General features: G+C 41.2%; 1 protein-coding gene across 7 annotated transcripts in view; it reads right to left on the bottom strand.

Moving 5' to 3' along the window:
- Positions 1-19,924, bottom strand: part of birc6 (baculoviral IAP repeat containing 6) — a 143,995-nt gene that overhangs the window by 121,338 nt on the left and 2,733 nt on the right. For all 7 annotated transcript variants that reach the window (XM_088086964.1, XM_088086969.1, XM_088086967.1 and 4 more), the window contains exons 2-12: positions 16,355-16,536; positions 12,043-12,180; positions 9,060-9,253; positions 8,605-8,716; positions 8,015-8,097; positions 7,708-7,933; positions 7,407-7,576; positions 5,749-5,807; positions 3,899-5,578; positions 1,444-1,593; positions 601-826 (exon numbers count right to left, since the gene is read on the bottom strand). In XM_088086964.1, the coding sequence (XP_087943090.1) occupies positions 601-826; positions 1,444-1,593; positions 3,899-5,578; positions 5,749-5,807; positions 7,407-7,576; positions 7,708-7,933; positions 8,015-8,097; positions 8,605-8,716; positions 9,060-9,253; positions 12,043-12,180; positions 16,355-16,536 (3,220 nt within the window). The remainder of the gene's footprint in view (positions 1-600; positions 827-1,443; positions 1,594-3,898; positions 5,579-5,748; positions 5,808-7,406; positions 7,577-7,707; positions 7,934-8,014; positions 8,098-8,604; positions 8,717-9,059; positions 9,254-12,042; positions 12,181-16,354; positions 16,537-19,924) is intronic.

Here is a 19,924-nt window from a genome sequence, read left to right as displayed (position 1 = left end):
AAATTAAAAAGATTATCAATTTAACACATTACTAGGAATAATCAGGCCATAAGTAAAATTAAAAAGAGAAAGGAAATTGAAAAAGCAAATTTAAAATGTGAAACGGGGGCTGTGCGGCACTTCTTCTGCCACTAGACGGCAATACCTGTGACCAATCACACCTGAAGCACTTTTTGCACTTACTAAGGGTTTTTTCCTTAAGTCTAAATTCTTGCTTGTGTTGTACGTCGCTTTGGATAAAAGCGTCTGCTAAATGAAATTGTAGATTGTAGATTGTAGAAACAATCATTTGAAAATGTAAAGTGATGATTAAAAGAAAAAAATGGAAATGCTCAAACTGAAATTTTAAATTACAAAGATGAAATTGAATAACAAACCCTCCATTAAAAAAACAACTGGACAGCAATTATCAATGAATTCAACTGTTTGGGGAAATTGCCCGCCACCTTAAAACTACAGTGTCATGAAAGAATTCTTCTTCCTGAAGGAAACTGACTACAGAACATACGTGTCCCTATAACCCATTAAATGTGACACGAAAAGTCGCTGCCCATGTCAACCCATTCTTTGTGCCTGAAAATACCCATAAAGTGTAGCTACCTATCACTCTGCAGCTTCCAGGTGCGGGTGTGTTGGGCTGCGTCTCCGTGGTGCTGCTGGTGAAGGTGCTGTGGGTGGCGTCGCTGCTGCTGCTCCTGCTGCACCTCCACCCAGCACGGCGGCACTGTGGCCGAGAAGCGGGGGGTTAGCGTCTCGAAGCGCGTCAGCTCCACCAGTGACATCAGGCTCTCTGTGGTCAGCGGTTGGTCCACCAGGAGGTCCACTCCTGCACAAGGGACAGTTTGGGGACAGATGTGGGACATCGGGTTAACCCTTTATAACCCAAGCTAATGAATATGATTTCTTTCAAAAATATGGTGAAGAGGCATTGAGCAACAAATGGCCTAGAAAAAAAGAAGTAAAAAACAAAAATAAACAAAAAACAATTGCAAACATTATATATATATATATATATATATATATATATATATATATATATATATATATATATATATATATAATTAAAATGATTATAATATATAAATAATTTATTTTTTGGTCATATAATATATATAATAGATATCAATTTCTCAACATTTTTCCCTAGTTGTTGATAATTTTCTAATAATGCTTCCTTTTACTTATTTCTCACAATTTGTGGAAAATTTCTTGCCGAGTTGCTCATTGCCTTTTTCTCATGTTTTTAAAGGTTAAATGGCTTGTGAAAGGCATCTGAACGCAGCACAAGATACTTGATGTCCAACCAAGTTTTGAAGGGTTAATAGTCACAGACAGCCCAAATGATTTTAAACTGAAATGTGTCTGGTTTTCCATCAACAGCACGTGGTCTAAAAAGAAAAAAACAACATGAGATATGAATGATGAGGGTGTCTTGTGTGTTACCTGTGATCCCGGGGCTAGAGGGGTTGGAGGAGGGCTTGGCCCCCTCAAGCAGCAGTTCAGCCCCTTTAGAAAGGGGGCCATCAATAAACATGTCTCCATCATCTATATCGTCACAAACACCTCCAATTTGAAGGAAATGAAGTTCTCCACCTTATGGAGAGAAAACAACAAAATGAATATCTACAGATTATTTCATTTCTATTTCAGAGCTAAACTGAGTTCATTTATCTTTACAGTAAATTAACTCATTAACCTCCAGGCACAGAAATACTTCAATACTTAGATATAGTGACTTATATAAACTGATTAAATGTAAAAAAATACGTTGAGAACAATATGTATCCTTATATAACTTTCTGATGGAAGTAAAGATTTTTTTTAATATTTAATTTTTATTTTCTACTGTCTGATGGTAAAAGGGAATAGAAAAAAATAGAATAATGACAGTTTCAAAACTTTTCTTGCCATTTCTGTTCAATTTTGTGTCACTTCCTGCCGAGAAATACAAACTGAAACCCATTTTTTTCCGAAATGTGCTAACATTGTCCAATATATCAGCGTAATTGAATTTACTGGTCATGCTTTTTTAATTTTGTCCACTTGAGAGACTTACTAAAAAGTACTACTGTGTATCAAGGTCTTATGTATCTTCTTCCTCTGTGCTATAGAGGTCCATTGTTGTTACAAACTAGTAAAAACTCATCGATGAGTCACACAGTTGCACTGGCTGACATGTGCCTTCACTACCATAAACGTACACACTGTAGTTTATTTTGACTTAATCCAAAATACACATCACGCTGGCAGAAATACTCACTGTTTTTTTTTTTTCAAATCAATGTTTGAGAAAAACTAGGAAAGTAAAAAGAAAAAAAAGGCTAACATATTGTTGGTTTTGGTCTTTTCATGGGATAATTGACAATAAAGATAGCTGAATTCTTTACAAGGGTCTTAAAAAATAGAGAACACCCAGAAGGTTGGCAATGACAATACCTCCTTATTGCAAACACATGCGAGCAAAATATAATGCATTAAATACAGTCAAGTAAAAAATAAAAATAAATACTTAAGCATACCCAAACAACAAAAAACATTCAACAGGACAAGATAATTCTTAGCCGACATAACTGTCTTTGAGAAGCTAGACTACAGATACTAATATCATATTACACTAGAGGACCAAGGAAATCCATTGGTATCCATGACTGCTAGCATGCCAGGTAGGGGGCTAAATAATGCTCTTGATATAGGCTAAATTAAGGAAAAATGCCATGGTCATGTCACAGAAGTCCCTGGACCTCTCACCTCACGATATCTGAATGAAAATGGGTTCTATGGGTACCCATGATTCTACTCTTTACAGGCACACCCACTTTATGCTAGTCCAATGCCGTTTTCTCATGCAGTGATAATGTTATCATCACCTATTGTATTTGAATACTTCTGTACACTGGGGTCCGTAAACAGTCTTGGAATTGCATAAACTGGGTATGACTAGAAAGCTAAAATTCTTGTTGATGTGCTATCCCATTGAGCAGAGCTGTGTACACAGCTCGATGTCACGGTAAACACTAGAAACCAGCATGGGCACAGGTCTATGGTTACTTCTTTTTTATATCTCTTACTTATTCAGTGTCTCTTTCAAACTCAGTGCAGACTACTTTGGATCTATGTTTTGCATGCTGTTTAGGTGAAGATGGACAGTAATTTTTCTGTGGTGTTCCACAAGGTCTCTGTGCCTTAATGTGGTATTTTGGAGGAAGTTTTGACCACTTTTATCAATTCTTGAGTGATCAAATGTGCTGAAATTTAGTACCTTATTGCTGACAAATGGTATCAACCCAAAAATTGCTGCAACAACTTCTGAGATATAAACGAGGAATTGAATAGGCCTTTCTCACCGAAGACATTTTGCCATGTCGCTGCAGGAAAAATGTAGGTGTTACCAATGACACTAACGATGGCTTAGTTCTATTCAAGTGTCACAATGAGAGTGACAGTGAGTAAGCATTCCCAATTCCAGGAACCTGACGATTAAATGGAAATGAGCCATTGTTAATTTCATAATTCATTGACACCTGTGCTTTTCCAACTGTAACGATTCAAAATATCTTCAGTGAAAAAAGCAAATGGCCATCATATACCTCCATCATAATGTTCTAAGCCCTGATACAGCCTAAACTCTCAAAGTTGGAATCGGTGCCTAGCAGTGGTAATTACAAATTTATGACTAGAATAACTTGAAGCAATACTGAGCTGCATCTCAAATTAATATTCATGTTTCCTGCCTTCAGATGATGATGTCACTTCTATGTGGCATTTACTGTTAACCTGCTATCTCCCCCTGAAGAACCCCTGTCTCCTCTTAAGAAAGTGGTTAAAGCTAGCCAATCCATCCCAGTGCTCAGCAGCACTGCTGTCTGCAGGATAACAGGTCCAGGAAGGAAATGCTCACCTTTGGTGCAGGCACAAAGGCGGTCGGTCCCAGAGCAATAGGTAACTGAGACAAAGGGGTCCGTCTCTTCTGCTGACCCCTCCTTCTTAGGTGGCTCCACTTTGGCCAGGACCTCCAATGTGGACAGGTCCAGTATCATAATGTACCCCGCCCGTGTGGTCACCACCAGGTGGCCCAGCCCTGCCACCTCTAAGCGCTTGCACTCTTTGTGGCTTAGGAAAGAGGTGGATGGACTGGTGACGGTGGCACTGCTGCTGGTAGTGGCTGCTCCACATGCAGTCCCAGTTCCAGAGCCAGCAGAGCCTGACGGGCACATTCCAAACCCAGATGAGCCATTTTTTGAGCTGGAGGTCAGAGCCTCCTCAGGAGCCTCCTCACTGTCATCCTCCCTGCCATCGAGCACATCCGGAGGAAGCAGTATGAGAGACGTGATGGCATCACAAGGGTCCCAGATCTGCTGCACCTTGATAGGTTCCTCGTCTAAGGTGACAATACGGGTGGAGTAGTTCAGCTTATAGAGTGCAAGATAGCCTCCGCTCCCACCGCTCGGAGACCTCTGCTGCTGCTGGTCTCCTGGGGGCAGAATGAGAGGTGTCTGAGGCGGTGATCCACCTGAGTGGTGGCCTTCCACCCCGTTAGCCACTGAGTGAAGGGGGTCTCCTTTGCGCTGGCTGCAGAGGGCAGAGTGCAGGCGGTTGAGATTGTTGAGAGCCTCCACCTGGTTTGTGGCGCTCAGAGATTCAGCACCACACGGCTGCAGGCCGACCAGAAGGTGCACGCCATCCCAGCAGGGCGTGATAGAGTCCACGTAAAGATTCTCCTCCTCCAGCTGTTTAGGCAGCCTCAAACACTGCACCAGCGCTCCAGGTCGAGGCGGGGTGGAGGCGGTCGCAGCAGCCAGTGTGCTCCATTTGTCCATGTGACCGTCTAACCCTGCCAGATTAGTTGCTGCATCAGCAAACTGCTGAATGTAAGTGATGGGGGGATCCTGAAGGAGAAGCTGCTCGTGCGTGTCGAACTCCATCTCTATAATCTGTGGCACAGTGAAGCCCTCTTCATGGAGCCCCTTGCTCATTAAGTTGTTCATCTGAGCAAACACCTGCCCTGAGGACTTGTCGTCCACCTCTCTGATGCTGTACAGCAGCAGCACGGGTATAGTCCTGCGCACAGCCGGCAGAGAAGACGGGCTTGATGGTTGGGAACCTACAAGATTAGAGAAGCCCTGCTCCTGGGCTGCAGTCTGGGGGTTGCAGGTCTCTATCTCCATGGGACCCAGGTCCTGTAGAGGCCCCGGGTGGAAAGGCTCAGGGCCCTGAGTCCTAAGGGGACCATCTGCGGTCCTTAGGGGACCGTCTGTGGTCCTGCGTGTTGTAGCTGGGGCTGTGGGTGGGGGTCCAGCCATGGGGGTGCTGGATGCTGAGCGGTAGCTGAGCAGGCCTCCGGCCAGCAGACAGGGGAAAGGAATGTTGTGGTGGTCAGGGACCTTGTCCTTCGCTTTGGCCTGGCTGTGGGCCTTGGCTTGGTTAAGTGAGGTGTTGGCACCCAATTCCTCCAGGTCCTTGACCGTGTCCTCCAGTACACTGGCCACCACCTCCCACTGCAGCTTCTCTGGCTGCTGCAGCACACTCAGCGACGTCACCCCCAGGCTCACATCCATGCTCTCCCACTGGGACTGCTGGCCTGGAACACAAACAAGAGAAGAGATCTGAGCTTGTTGCTGTCTAGAACCAGAAACTGACGTAAAACACAGTATCAATGAGGCATAACATCAAGATAGATAGAGATGTGTTTTAAAACATATGCACATGGCTTTACTAAATGAAAACCAGTAAAAATTCTGGTCCTCATACCTGTTACTGACTCTGATCGGGAATGCTCATCACTGTCTGAATCCTCCAACTGGTCATCACTGGAAAAGAAAAAGTGGTTAAAAAAACATGGCTTACATGCCTCCGGGTTTTGCTGTGTTGCATTCTCTGCTGTATACAATTGCTCAAGTTTCCATAGCAACCTCAGCCTCGGGGATTTGTTGTTGTGAGGCACCTTGAGGTCGTTTGCATCATTTATGTGTTCCTCTAGATTTCAAATCGAGGTAAAGGACAGTTATAAACAAGAGTGGTTCAGTAGATAACACTGCAGATGGAGGCAATTACACTAAAATTACTGTAAGAGCTGATGATATTGTGTGTGTGTGTGTGTGTGTGTGTGTGTGTGTGTGTGTGTGTGTGTGTGTGTGTCCTTTATGTGAAAATGCAGGTATGCAGGCTGGGTTTTTCCTGGCTCAGAATGGGCCTTTGACAGCACGATCAGTCTTGGTTTGTTTGGTACTTGGAAATTTTGAGGCGGTTGAAGCAAAATTTTGGGCCAAAAAATGAAGGAGGCTTGTTTTTCCATTGTGCAGTGCCTTTGAGATCAGAGTATACTGGTCAACAAATCAGAAACGCAGCCTCTGACTGGTCAACAAGAATAAACCCAAGGCATCATAAAAAACAACAATTATTGTTTTAAACTCCACAAAATGGATGGATAATCACAGAAGACATTTGGTGTGGATTTCTTTTGCTAAGTCTTCAAAGAGACACAACAGTTCAGGGCTGGACAACAGAGCTTCTGATAGGGATACGATCACACCAGAACACTTCTTGGATCGATATGAAGGTCAACATTAGCTTCTGGGCAAAAAAAAAGAAGTCTCCTTCATGGTGCGATCCAGAGATATTTAACGTTAGTAATGGTATGTTGTGTAAACATTGTTGACCTCAAAGAGAACCTCTATAGTGTCCAGTATGCCCGATTTTTCTCATCAGTCCTGTTCAGCGCTGTGTGTGGAGACGGTTCAGCTAGAAAAGCTCTGCATCAATGATACAGAACAGTTTATTTTCCGATAACATTACATTAGATGTCACATTTATTTTTTACTGGCCAGTCAGACAACTGCATGAGTCAATCCACTTGCCTGAACACAGAGTTCACTATCCCAAGGCATGCCAGCAAATGTTGATGTCAAGCCCTTGAAAATAGAGGCAGGACATGATACAAACAGTACGCTGCAGATGTAAAGTAGAGTTTTTAAGATTTTCTACCAGAGATCAAAGGACTTTAATTTGTTTTTTTTTTAATATATATATTGGCACTAGCTTCATAGGGGGAATATTTAGGCCCAGTGAAGATTGTGCAACTTAGCTGGCTCATCCAGCACCAGCTGCATGTGTAAAGACATTTTGGATTAATGTTCATCTTGTTCAACAGTTGTTTGATGAGCTAGTATTAATATATCATTTGGAAATTTGTATTTCCAAATGATATATTTGTATTCTCAATTGTCATGTCTTTGGGACAGGTGATTTTTCTTTGACGCAGGGCCGGGGGGGGGGGGCACCAAAGTTCCTCTATGCATGAAAAACCCTGGCGTGTGTGTGTGTGTGTGTGTGTGTGTGTGTGTGTGTGTGTGTGTGTGTGTGTGTGTGTGTGTGTGTGTGTGTGTGTGTGTGTGTGTGTGTGCGTTCACCTGTCTCCCTCTAGCTTGGGCAGGTCAGAGCAGGAGGACGACTCCTCGAGCCAGGCCAGAGTTGGTCTGCGAGACTCGGTCAGTGTCTGCTGGCTCTGCTCACCACCGCACAGAATCAGCTGCCTCAGGATGGCCGGGTCGTACGGGTTGATATCAAACTTCAAGTGCACCTGTTCAAAACACAATCACACGCACTTCAGTGTGGAGGGAAAACTAACATTTACTGTCTGACACCAACATTTCTGAAAATGAAACACACGGATGATATCGTCTTGTGCATTCACAGTTAAAAGTCTCTGACCTTCATCATTTTGGAGACATCCCAGATGCAGATCTTGCCCCTCTTGGTGGCAGCAGCCAGGAACTGCGGACAGCTGCCGAAGCCGTAACAGGCGATCTTATCCGAACTGTCAGGGCTGTTGGGAAACTGGGCGGGGCTGGTGGCCAGTGTGACTGAGAGCGGCACATTCTGTGTGTGTTCGCCCTTCACAAAGGGGCAATTGGGAGAATGTCGCTCGTGTTCGGACCTGAGAGTAGTGGAGGAATATTGGTCATCATTGATGTATTATAGTAGCTTGATCAATGCATGATTAATAATCTCTACTCACCAGGGCTCATCTGTAGGTTCCCAGCAGACCAGACACACACTGCAGGTGAAACACATGGCTCTGTCATCCCCTGTTGAGGCAGGCTGTGGAAAGACAGGGACCATCAATAGAGCTTACAGACACTTACGCAGCTGTTATGTCCACTGTCCCTTTTTATTCTGGAGAATCCTGAGTTTGCACATTACTGCACTTAACTGAGTTTTGCTTATCTAGTTAAAAGCTGAACTGCATTCTGTTGTCATAGTACTCCGTTTAATGACAATAATGTTGAATCTAATCTAATGGTTGTTGCTGATGGCAACATTAACATTTATTGTCCCTTTGCACAAACGCTGATGACTCTGCAGATCTTACTATAGCTTTAGGTTGTTGGCATGATACCAAAGCACATCAGTTTTAACAAGTTGTCTCCATGGTTACATTCAGTTATGTTCATTCCTCTAACTGAATGATCTAACAGTGACCTGAAACATGCTCTGCTGTGCAGGCAAATAACCTTCTGACTGCATGCAAACACTGTGAATGTGCATGAGAGTAAACAGATGTAAACTGAGTATATGCCAACAGACTAATGTTCTCTGAGAACCTACCTGGTGGTAAAACCCTGCTTGAGCCATTGGATCAGGCTGAGCCCACCTGTACCCAGCATGTGGCCACGATGTAAAAGTCTCCCTCCTGTTGGCCTCACTGTACATCAAAGATCTGCACACAACAACACATTTTAAAAACATGTTCAGTATTCTTTATGCTGGTGTGGAATGCATCATAGTACCCATTTTTTACTTTATGTAAAGTCTTTGTCACATGCATGTTGGGTATTATAGATTGAATGAAGCTTGCAAAACAAATAAATAACATTGCTGGTGTGAAACTGAATATGTCCACTTTATTCGCACAGGTAAACCTACTTAGACTGTTTTCATAGTGACACAGGGATACTTAAAATGCTGCACTGGGAATAAACAACTCCTCAAAGAGGATCTTGGGATGTTTATCTGGTCAGTTGTTTGATCCTTCAAAAAATTAATCATCATTCGTTGCTCACCTATCTACAGAGCGCCCAGGGCCCACCCCGAGCTCTGGCCTGGCGCTTGACAAGAGGTAGGAGAGTCTGTCCATGATGGATGAGGCCACAGACAAGGCAGCTACGTTCTGGTTTATCTTCTTCAGCTCGTTGACGATGGCGCTGGCCACCAGCTTCAGCACATGGTGGGGGAGATGGAAGGTCACTGTCGCCCACTGAAAGAATGAAGGAGAAGCAAAACATCACAGACAGAAAAGAGATGGATTTTAGGATAGTTAAAGACAAAGTAGATCAGCAAGAGACAGGACCATAAATCAATTTGTCAATTTTCTAAAGCGTTTCTTAACTGTCCTTTCAGAGAAATCCAAGCAAACCATCATGGCAAGCACTACTACGTGCTTCACTTGAAGGATGTTATGAAAGGTATTATTTTGTTTTGCTCCAAAACAGTGTGAGATGTTTCTGCAATAAAATATCCTTCTTTCCTCCATGATGACCCTAAATAAGCACCATCATCCTAAATGTTTTCCTATTGCTGAGGCATTAATCACGACTGCAGTGACTTTTAGACAGATCCTTAACTGTGACCAAACTGCTCTCTTTCACCTTTTTCTAAACTTATTTGACATGGTGCTCCACCTGAAATCCTCTGAAAGCATGAGTGAATGAGGGACAATTCACATAAACTGTGAAGATCAAAGTGTCAGTAACCATTATGTTTAATTCGTACAGAACAAGGCTCAACTAACCACTAACTAAAATTATAGTTCATTCATGTTATTGTGTGATTTGCAGCAGTTCTTTTAGTGGTCAGTTGTGAGAAAGGTTACTTACCTCCAGCTATTTGTATTTTTAATATTAAGGTTATTTAATTAATGGTAAATGGACTTGCACTTGTACAGCACATTTCATGCTTGTCTGTCTTGCTTTTACTGATTTTGTTTTTATTTATTCTGCATGTTTTATTGACTTTAATGGACTTTGTTTTTGTTTCTGTCAAGCATCTGAGTATTGTGACAAGTGTTCAATTAATAAATATTATTATTATTACTACAGCTACTTCCAATCACTCAAAGAGCTTTCACACTACGGGGTGAAACAAGCAAAAAAAAAAAAACACCACCACCACCAAAAGGTAAAATATGTGAGTTTTATTAGTCTACACAGTCTATTATAGTGACTCTGATGAAGATCAGACCACATTTTTGGATAAACTGGATAAATTTGTTTTCCTTTTCGTGACAATGTTCTTGCATCACAAACTGATGTACACTGGAAGGTTTAATCATATTTTGCAGTACACTCTTACTGTTATCACTGTAAGTACAACTGTTGTCAGATAATGTGAAGACAGCTGTCTTCATTCGCAGATCTGTTTTGTTTAACCACAAGAGAGCGCCGTTATACTGGTCACACAGCGGCAGAGCATCTATTCCAAGAGCAACCAACCAGTCTCCTGCTCTGTCTAGCTCTATATCCAAATGTCCACCCTCTGGAATGGCGGACTGAGCCCTCATGGACTTCAGTCACACATACTGTGACACGTTCTCTGTTATCACGTGAAGTCTGCGAGCACAGAGACTGCAGGCCACTGAAAGACAGGCCCGGAGTCTGTGTCAGCCGTTGCCGTGGAAACGTTTGACTAACAATTACATTCATGTAAGGCGATGGCTGCTGCATAGGCTTTTTTGTGACTTAACAAAATTACATTCACATTTTCTATACAACATAAAGGCTACATGTATTTGTCATGGTGTGGTTGCATTTTATTTCTGGCCTAAATTATTAAAGCACCATTTTAATACATCATTGTAGACTTTAATAATAACTGTCGGCCTTTGGAAAAAATGAGAGCGTTATGTCCCTGTTGCTGCACCTAGAGTGGACCCTCCAGAAAAGTGCAGAAAGCCTGCTTGAGGCACTTGTGGACTGGATGAATTGTGGATTTGGACAGCCCTCAGTATTCGCAGACTTCCTGTGAGCGTGACTGCAAAGTCTGCAAGCCTGCAAGTGCTGTGAAGGCCAGATACTTGTATTCAGCTTTAGTGTAGTGGTCACAGCTTGTTATGCTAACATCAGTTGGGACTGAAGAGGGAAACTGGCTGCGGTCATACGGCAGCACTTAAACTTCCTCGTGTGGAAAACCAAAAACATATTTATTTGACTAATCTTTTATCTTGAGTTAAACAAGTGGAAAAAATAACCAAAATATACTAAAGTAATACTGTTTACCTTATAGTTTTTGCTACAATAATCACAGCAATAACATTACATCACCAGTACTTATTTTGTGTTTGTACTTATTTTACCTTACAGCTACAGTAGGTAAAAATTATTTTCAAAATAACCCAGCAGCCATACTGGATACAGTTCATGGGCATACCAAGCACCCCCCATTACCGGAACAACTTCCTCACATCATAGCTAAACAGTACACTAAAGTATGTTCCTGGAAACAGGAGCAGAAAATGACAATGCAATAAAAGAATCTTGATTCATATTTGATGAGTTCTGCCTAGTCTGACAGTTTGACCATAGTTCAAAACATGACTGACAGCTGTGTTAGAGACTCCTTGGCTCTCAATGGACATTGCTGACATTCGGCGGTAGATTCTGGTAAATGCCATCAGAGGCAGTGAGAGGGAAGCAGGATACAATGTTTTTCACAGCCTGTCTCGTATAAGTCTTTCAGAATATAGCGACAGTTTCAGCAAATATGTAACAAATAAATGAATTGAAGTTCTCTCTCTCTGAGTGACCTCACAGCAGCGAAGAGTTATTGGTTTTACTTGACTTTACTTGATTTACTTTCGTAACATCCCATATGCTGGAAACATGATGACTTCAACGTCATGACTTTCAGATGTGACTAATAGCCATAATTAAATATCCCTAATATGTCACTACTGGATAGCTGTTACAAGCACAAACAGTAAAACTCTGAATTTATGTATAGGATGTAACATAAAAACAAACGCACCTCGTGAGAGGTTGTCAGACTAACCTTGGCCACTTTGTGATTGGCTGCCGTCTCGTGTGAGGTATTCTTCAGGCCCTCTTTGAGCTGGGTGATAAAGAGTTCATAGCCCTCTGTGTTCGACACATCAATCTTCTCCTGACAAGCTGACAGCATTTGCTGGGCCTGAAAAGACACACAAACACAGCCATATATATTAGTTAATGTTATAACTCAATCGTTGATACTGCTTTCATGGCAAATGAATGGTTTCATGGGTCGTTAAAGGCATTTGATACATGATAATGTGACTTCTGTTACACATCACTCTCTGTAGATGCAGATCTTATAGATATTTCTTACTAAATGCAATGTGTGTTTCATTGAGGTATAAGAAAGAGTTCATACATAGGTCCACTTTTTTTCTTAAGTCTGTCATTTAACAAGAGTCAGTTGCCCCTATTTATATACCTAGGTTTGCTTGGTGCATTTACTCCTCCTGTTCAAACTTGCCATTTATAATTAATTAATAATTACCACGGTGAAAGCCACAGATGCAGCGGTAGCTCCCATAAAGTTTGTAATATTGTTGTTTTAATTTGTTGTCTTTTTGTATTTCTTACTGGAGCACATATGGCCTATGACAGAGATGAATTCCTCATAATCGGAGAAGGAAGGGTAGGGACTGGATTAAGGGCAGAAGATCTTGAGACAGCAACTGCCTCCCCTCGACCGCCCAGTCATACCATAAGTGCTACTGAAGGCGATGTGAACCAGCAACAGGAGATGAGAGACTGCTGTTTGACCATTCACAGGTTTTAGTGGTGTCTAGCGGTGAGGACTGCAGAATTGCAAGTAGCTGAAACTTCTCCTAGATATCCTTCTGTCTTCTGTGTTCAGGAGGTTTTTACCAGGAGCCGAATTATCTACAGAGGTCTATTCCTCTCCAAAATAATAAGACTCAGTGATTTAAACAGGGAAGGCCACTGAATACAGCAGTTTCATGTTAAAAATCTGTGTTTCTCGTTTTTTCACATGTCTGATCACCTGCTTATGTGTGTTCGTCTTTTTGCTGTTAACTTAAGATCTAGATGCTCTGGAGGTTTTTAATGGCAGCCGAAGTATCCGCAGAGCTCTCATGTTCTTCAAAAAAATTAAAATTAAAATTAAAAATTAAACTGGTAAAAAACACTGAGGAAGGCAGCTTCACTTAACATATCAGTGGTTTTCCAATGCTACTCAGCGTAGATCGGCTTCCTACCACTGTGCCAATGCGAAAAGGCGTATGGCCCTATCAGTGTTGGGTTTGTCTTTTTGGGCTACTATAGAAACATGGCGCTATAATATTGCAACCTCCGTAAACACTGACTCAGCCTCAGTATACATGGCTCATTTAGAGGTAATGAAAACATAGTGATTGTTATTTTCAGGTGATTATACACTAAAGAAAACACACCTATTATATTATATTCCATTTCACCCAAATATGTCCCTGTGAAACCGTACACACTGGGCATTTAAAGCAGTTACATTTTCTTCTGTTGTTGAAGCAATACAATATTTTATGTTTAACATAACATGTAAAACAAAAGTAAGTGAAACAGGGAACCAGCATATAGATGAATACTGTTTATGGTCAAACAATAACAATTATCCTATGCAGTCACTAATTTCTTTCCACCATGAGCAATTTTGATAAAAATGAAGCTGCATCATGTGCATTACACCAATATTGGTTTAATGCTGAGCTCTGTACTTTTCTAAACCTGTATATTACTCTAGCAGTTATCAAATTAGAGCAGTCGAGTGAGAGTGAAGCTAGTATGATTCTACAGTAATCTGAGGGCATCATGTTAACACAAGTCTATCCGGGCCAAACACAAGTATGGGGGGCTATTGCACAAAAGTAGAATCCAGAAATCCAGGATGATGGAAAGCAAGGCTTGACCTAGTCTCATCAGTGCCTCCTGGCTTAATCTGTTGTACGTTTGCCAAGCCAGGATGAGGAGGTGCGACTATGTCAAGCCAGGGGTAAGTATTCTGGATAAATGCACAGTCACAGCGTTCATGAATAGACCATGGTGTTGATCAGAGATTTTCCTGATGCAGACACAGAGAAGATGCGTGCGGCGTAGTTTTCAGCAAGTGAGCAGCAGCTTCTCATGGAAATGTATGAAGAGATTAAGCATAGAATGTGCAAAAAAATGAAATAAGGCCGCTATAACAAAACACAGAGAAAAGGCCAAGCAGACAATAGCGGACCAACTAAATTAAGAAAAATACAGTTAATTATTCCGAAATTGTGGGGACAATGGTGTGATGATTAATTATGCCAACTTACAATCGAGGGGTTTGGGTTTGAGCCTCCTTTGATACGATCCATGTTTCTTTAGACCGAAACCTCTACTAATTGCTAATTACCTGTAACTTCAGCTACACTGACAAGTCGCAATTACCATGCAAGAAGTTACTTGTAATTTTTACACATTAAATCAACATTCCATAAGTATACTATGAAGACTAGTTACTAAAACTTATTAAGGCAACAAGTATTTTGCAGACGCTATGGACCGCCTCCGCCGCATTCATCCATAATGCCACAAAGAGCATCTGTGGGATGGTGAGGGGGTCAGTGATGAGGGCAACAGCCTTATCACTGACTTCACTGAAATTACTTTTGCAACTTCAAAAGCCATTTTAATCATCTAAATGATTACAATGACAGCCTACTGATATGTGCTACATATTCATTGAACCTCTGAGGGCAATATGAAAAGGAGTCTGATGAAAATGACGTGGGGATAGGTTGGTGTCTTGGATAGGAGTGCTGACTTTTAATCGATTGGCTCAGGTTTAAATCTCACTCATGGCACACATCTGACCTTTAACTTTACAATGAAAATGGTAACAGTCTGCCTACTTAACTAAATGGCAATGTGGAGGCCTATTTTAATGCAGGCTAATAAAAATTTATAAAAATACACAAGCCAAGAAGACCATGGAATAATTATAAAACTTTTTTTTTCCGATCAGAGTGACAGCTGACTGAACAAATCAGTCACCAGGATTAAACAAGCCTGGCTGTTAGCCTGGTCAGAAGCAGGCTAGCTGCATAGAATAAATCTCCACGGCAACTTGTGTGCCTCTGCTTTCATGCAACCAAGTCATGGCTAAATTCAGCTCGGACACCTTGAAAATCCTGGCTTAATCTGCTATCCAGGTTTTGTGCAATAGTTCTCTGGTGTCAAATTTCAGGTAACCACAAATATTTCCGTGGGAAGCATCCTGGGGGGTATACTACGAAGCCAGTTCTACAGAGCCAGGCTCTCTTTGACTGAGCTGGCTTGACAAACCTGCAGCCTCAGTCAGAGCTAACAAGAGGGTGATTATCAACTTTCTTAGTTAACTCAGGCTTTCCCCTTCAAAATCTGTGCACATTCCCAGAAAACGAGTCAAATGCGTTCAGTACGTCATTTGACACTTAAAAATAATCGACTGCGTGCCGCCTACTTCCTACTTCTTGCCTTAGAAGAATATTAAACAGTATTACAGCACAAAGTGACACTGTTGCTTCAATAAAGGCAAGAGCTGACAGAAAATGACATATGGTCAAAGCACAAGTTAATATGGGTGACCTATTTAGGCAATATATCACTTATTTCTAACGTGTCAGCTGCACATTCTACAGCTGTGAAACTTTAAACTTGATGCAGCGGATTTAAATATTATAATCAAGAACTATATTTAGGTCTGACACTGTCCTGTAATGACGGAGACATATAAATCACTTTAAGTTTTTAGACAAATCAAAGTCACATTAATTTTATGCATTGAATAATATCTGTGATAAATATTACCAGATTGATCTATCAGCTGTAATATTACAAAGGTAATAGACTTTAGCAAATCAGAACTAAGCATATGAACAGAAGTGGTAACAGTGGAGGCTTCTGTGGGGAAAAATAAAGCTTTCTAATGCATATAGGTAACACTGTAAATGCGCAACTTTGTTAGGAGGTATTTATGTAACATTACAGTTCAACAACTCATATGAGGTGTATTATTAACCTTTTCGGTTCATGTGCTGACACTGATTATCGAGTGACGCTCGTCAAAAAAGCTGTGAAAGACGCTTTTCAGATAATTTTAAACTGAAACTCAGAACATAACCTGCTCCCGACCCGGTTATGTTTGACACGAAAGATACCATGGTGATCCAACCAGGTCAAAAGAGAGCCACCTTCGTAGTACAGGAAACCCTGGCTTTAAACTAAACAGACCTCGCTAAGGCACTAATCTTGCTCCATAGTATACCCCCCTGGTGTCTCTCTGAGCAATAAAATATGTAGTCTTCTCTTACCTCTGTGACCGGCAGCTCCAGCTGAACCATGTCCTCAGGCTTGGCCACTGGAGGCTGCAGAGCTGTGTCCAGGAGCAGGATGCCATTCAGGTCCTTCCTGCATCCCACTGCATAGTCGTCCACAAAAAGCACCTTGTCCACTGCAGGAAAGTACTGACACCTGACACGACCACCAGGTTTAGCTGCGACAGGAACAGAGGACAGCAGATAATCAGGAGGTTTGAAGGAGAAAGGCTGAAGGAAGGCCCAAAGATATTACCAAAAAAAATAAACACTTCATGTCGGTGACATTTATTTTTGATGGAGTGTAATCTGAGATAATATTAAAGGGAAACCTCAGTTATTCAACTTGTTTGGTCTAACATCTTGTGCCAAACATATCACAGCCAAGCATTTGTTCAAACAAACAAGTCTGGCCACCTTTCACTCAGATAGCAATAATTGCTCTGCTGTCGGGATTTATCTCCCTTAGGTTTGTCTATTGGCTTAAATCAGTGGTGATTAACAGAAGGAGGGTCCTAATCATGTAAACACACAAACTTAGAGCTACTCTTTGAAAACTCAACAAAGAAAATAAGAAACACACCCTCTACTCAGTACATTGACAAGCACCATTTAGTTGAGCTTTGGTTATGGCTTCATTAGGTCATTTAATTGGACTACTGTCCTTGTCCCAGTATACAAGCAGCAGGGGAGAATCTATTAATTGAAAGAAGTAAGTCCAATTCTTAAGTGGCAATAGCCCCCTTTTCAGCTAGCTGCTATTGGACCATCTTCCAGTTGACCTATTACATCACATACCAAACAAGTTAGCAGGCAGCAAACAGGCTGCATGTCAAACAGTGAAAATAAAAAAAGCATGGTTCTTGCTCTAGCACTTGCCATGTTGTTACCTTTGTCTTGTTTTGTTTTCTTTCCTTCTTCAGTTTTGCCTCAGCTTTCTTCTTCAACTTTTTGCTCATCAACTTCAGCACAGGGACTTTGGAGCATGCGCAGAACGCCTGAACCAGTTAAGGTCCAGTTTAGGCGTCTACACAAAATAAACCCCCAAACGCATTATCTATGTGTGTCAGTCCGACTTAGAGAAATTTAACTTGGTACAACTTCAGTTGGACTACCATGTTAACTTATTATATAACCTAATTATATGTTTGGAAAAGGTCAAGAGTAAACTAATAAATTAGTACAGGTGTACTAAACATCACAGTTACAGTAGAACTAGTGCACCAATCAGTGTTTCCCACAAAATTAGAATCTGTGTGTGGCAGACGCTGATAATTATACTGTTTGTGTCTGTGTCGTTTTTTATTATTCTATGTCCCTTCTCTGAGATCTTCAGAAGTTCTTTTTTTCCTCTGCAGCCCTTTATGAAATTTGAGTCACGGGGGGATCATTAATAAGCAATAATAAACGTTTAGACCTAGTGTAATAAACTATTAAGTTTCACTTTCTCTGCACCTGTTGTTCTACTGCTCTGTCTGTGCCCAGAAAACGTTCTGCATTCCATCAGTTTGGTGCAATGTTGACTGAACGGTATATTCCAATAATGCTCCTAATGAACGGTCCAGCCTCAAAAATATAAAATCAATTTGTGGCAGCATTTGTTTTGATCTTGGCAGGGTGCCACAAATGAATGAATGTATAGGGAAACCCTGCCAATTACAAAAGTGCTCCTTTTAGTATTGCAAAAAAAAAATTGCTTGAAGCGGTAGGCCAAAATAACATTTGTAATGACTGGTTCACCAGGCTCAGCAAAAAACTGTAATGATGTGCTTTTCCTCATGTTAAGGGCAAGTTGTCTTGGAAGGTAAACTGCACTTCAGGGACTCAAAGCCCCACATGTTCAGCCAAAAATACATACTGACAACCTGACCTCTGTATCCTCAGTGGTAGCTATGGCCCTGGGAACCACATGAAAAATCACACTGCCTTCATCACCATGAAGTCATTTTCAGCAAACAGTGAGCTCGTCAGAGAAAAACTAATCTGTAATCATGATTATTAAGCGTTACACTGTAGAGATCATCATTAAAAAGAGGAAATATATTAAATAAATCATTAAAATCTAAACTTTACATTCCAGAAGCTGGTTCAAAGACATTCAGCTGGATTGGGTCTGTCCTTGAGGAGATACTAGAGTTTTCCTTTCCATATTAGCCATTTGTCAGAATCTTAAGATCCATATCCATTTCTTGGCCAAATACACAAGATCACCAAATACAACCCAATGAAAGCAAAACAAGATTGTTGTTTTATAGTTTTATAACTCAAATTAGCATAACGAGCAAATTTTTAGTATATAAAAAGGTGTACAAATTGTTAGTGCTATAACAATGAAGTTCTTACTGTCTTTATACAGTAATATTCTACTACTTTTTCCCCACACTTGAGTATTGTTGGATTGAGATGATTTACTGTATTAATTTCTCTGTTTTGTGAGTATGGTTAGTAGAGGAGACACAGCAGTCACATTCATATGACAGCAAACTTTAACTGTTTGACAGATTTCCATCTGTTGGGTTATTTTGGAACATGAACTTGGTGGGCGTAGCAGAAATGCAGTAAAGAGTAAATATGCCAAGAGGGCCTTTGATGATAATGTTGGTGTTTCACAGGAAAATGTATTCTTTGTCAATGAAAAAATGGAAACCATCCACAAATTGTGTCTGGCTTTTTCTATACTATCTTTGGCACCCTTTATGAATCTCACAACACTGGACAGTAAAGACAGCAATTTGTCTCTACTCACCACTATTTTTCCTAAAGCAGGTGTTGAAATATACCTGGATATGGCATAAGCATCCATCCAGAGAAGGTCAAACTGGGCAGGACCTTCTATCAATCATAAGCTACAGACGTCTGATGTGGACAGACATAACAGCCATAACTTGAAAACCAGGAGCCACCACAGAACAAACTGAGATTAAAGTGAAATTAAACTGAAGATCCAACAGCTCAGTGATGCTGCAAGCCCATTTGTTTAATACCCCCCTTTCACTTTCAGAGGGTACATACAGTGTCACTTTAATGTACACTATGAACATACACAGCTTCCGTGGGAGCAATATCGAAATAATATTTGCTAATGGCAACAGAATTCATCCTTTGTCGATGACCACTTATCCTTTTTTCAGGGTCACTAGGGGTAGATCCCCACTGACATTGGGCGAGGAGCAGGGTACACCCAGGACTGCTCGCCAGGCAATCACAGGACAGACACACAAAGCAAGACAACCATTATTGCTTACATTCACACTTATTGGCAATTGCAAGAAACTGGGAGGAAGCCAGAGAACATGGAGAAAAACACATGCTAAGATGGGAGATACGTACACTCAAGAAATACCCCTTTTCCACCAGTTTCCACACCTAATTTTGAACTGTTTAGAGCACTTCAACCAAGAATAAACTGGTCCAGAACCTTAAAAGCTGGTTCCCAGCTCAAACCAAAAAAGAAAAAAAACAGTTTTTTCTTAACGTGAATTGCAAACTCTGATGACATCATTGGGCATTTGTTGTCATATTCTACAGGCTGGAAAGAAATGACGGAGAGGGCAATAATTCTAATAA

Source organism: Plectropomus leopardus, chromosome 13 (assembly GCF_026936395.1).
Source record: "Plectropomus leopardus strain MGB_pleo_1.0 chromosome 13, ASM2693639v1, whole genome shotgun sequence".
Lineage (NCBI taxonomy): Eukaryota > Metazoa > Chordata > Actinopteri > Perciformes > Serranidae > Plectropomus > Plectropomus leopardus.
This window is presented reverse-complemented; position numbering and strand designations above follow the sequence as displayed.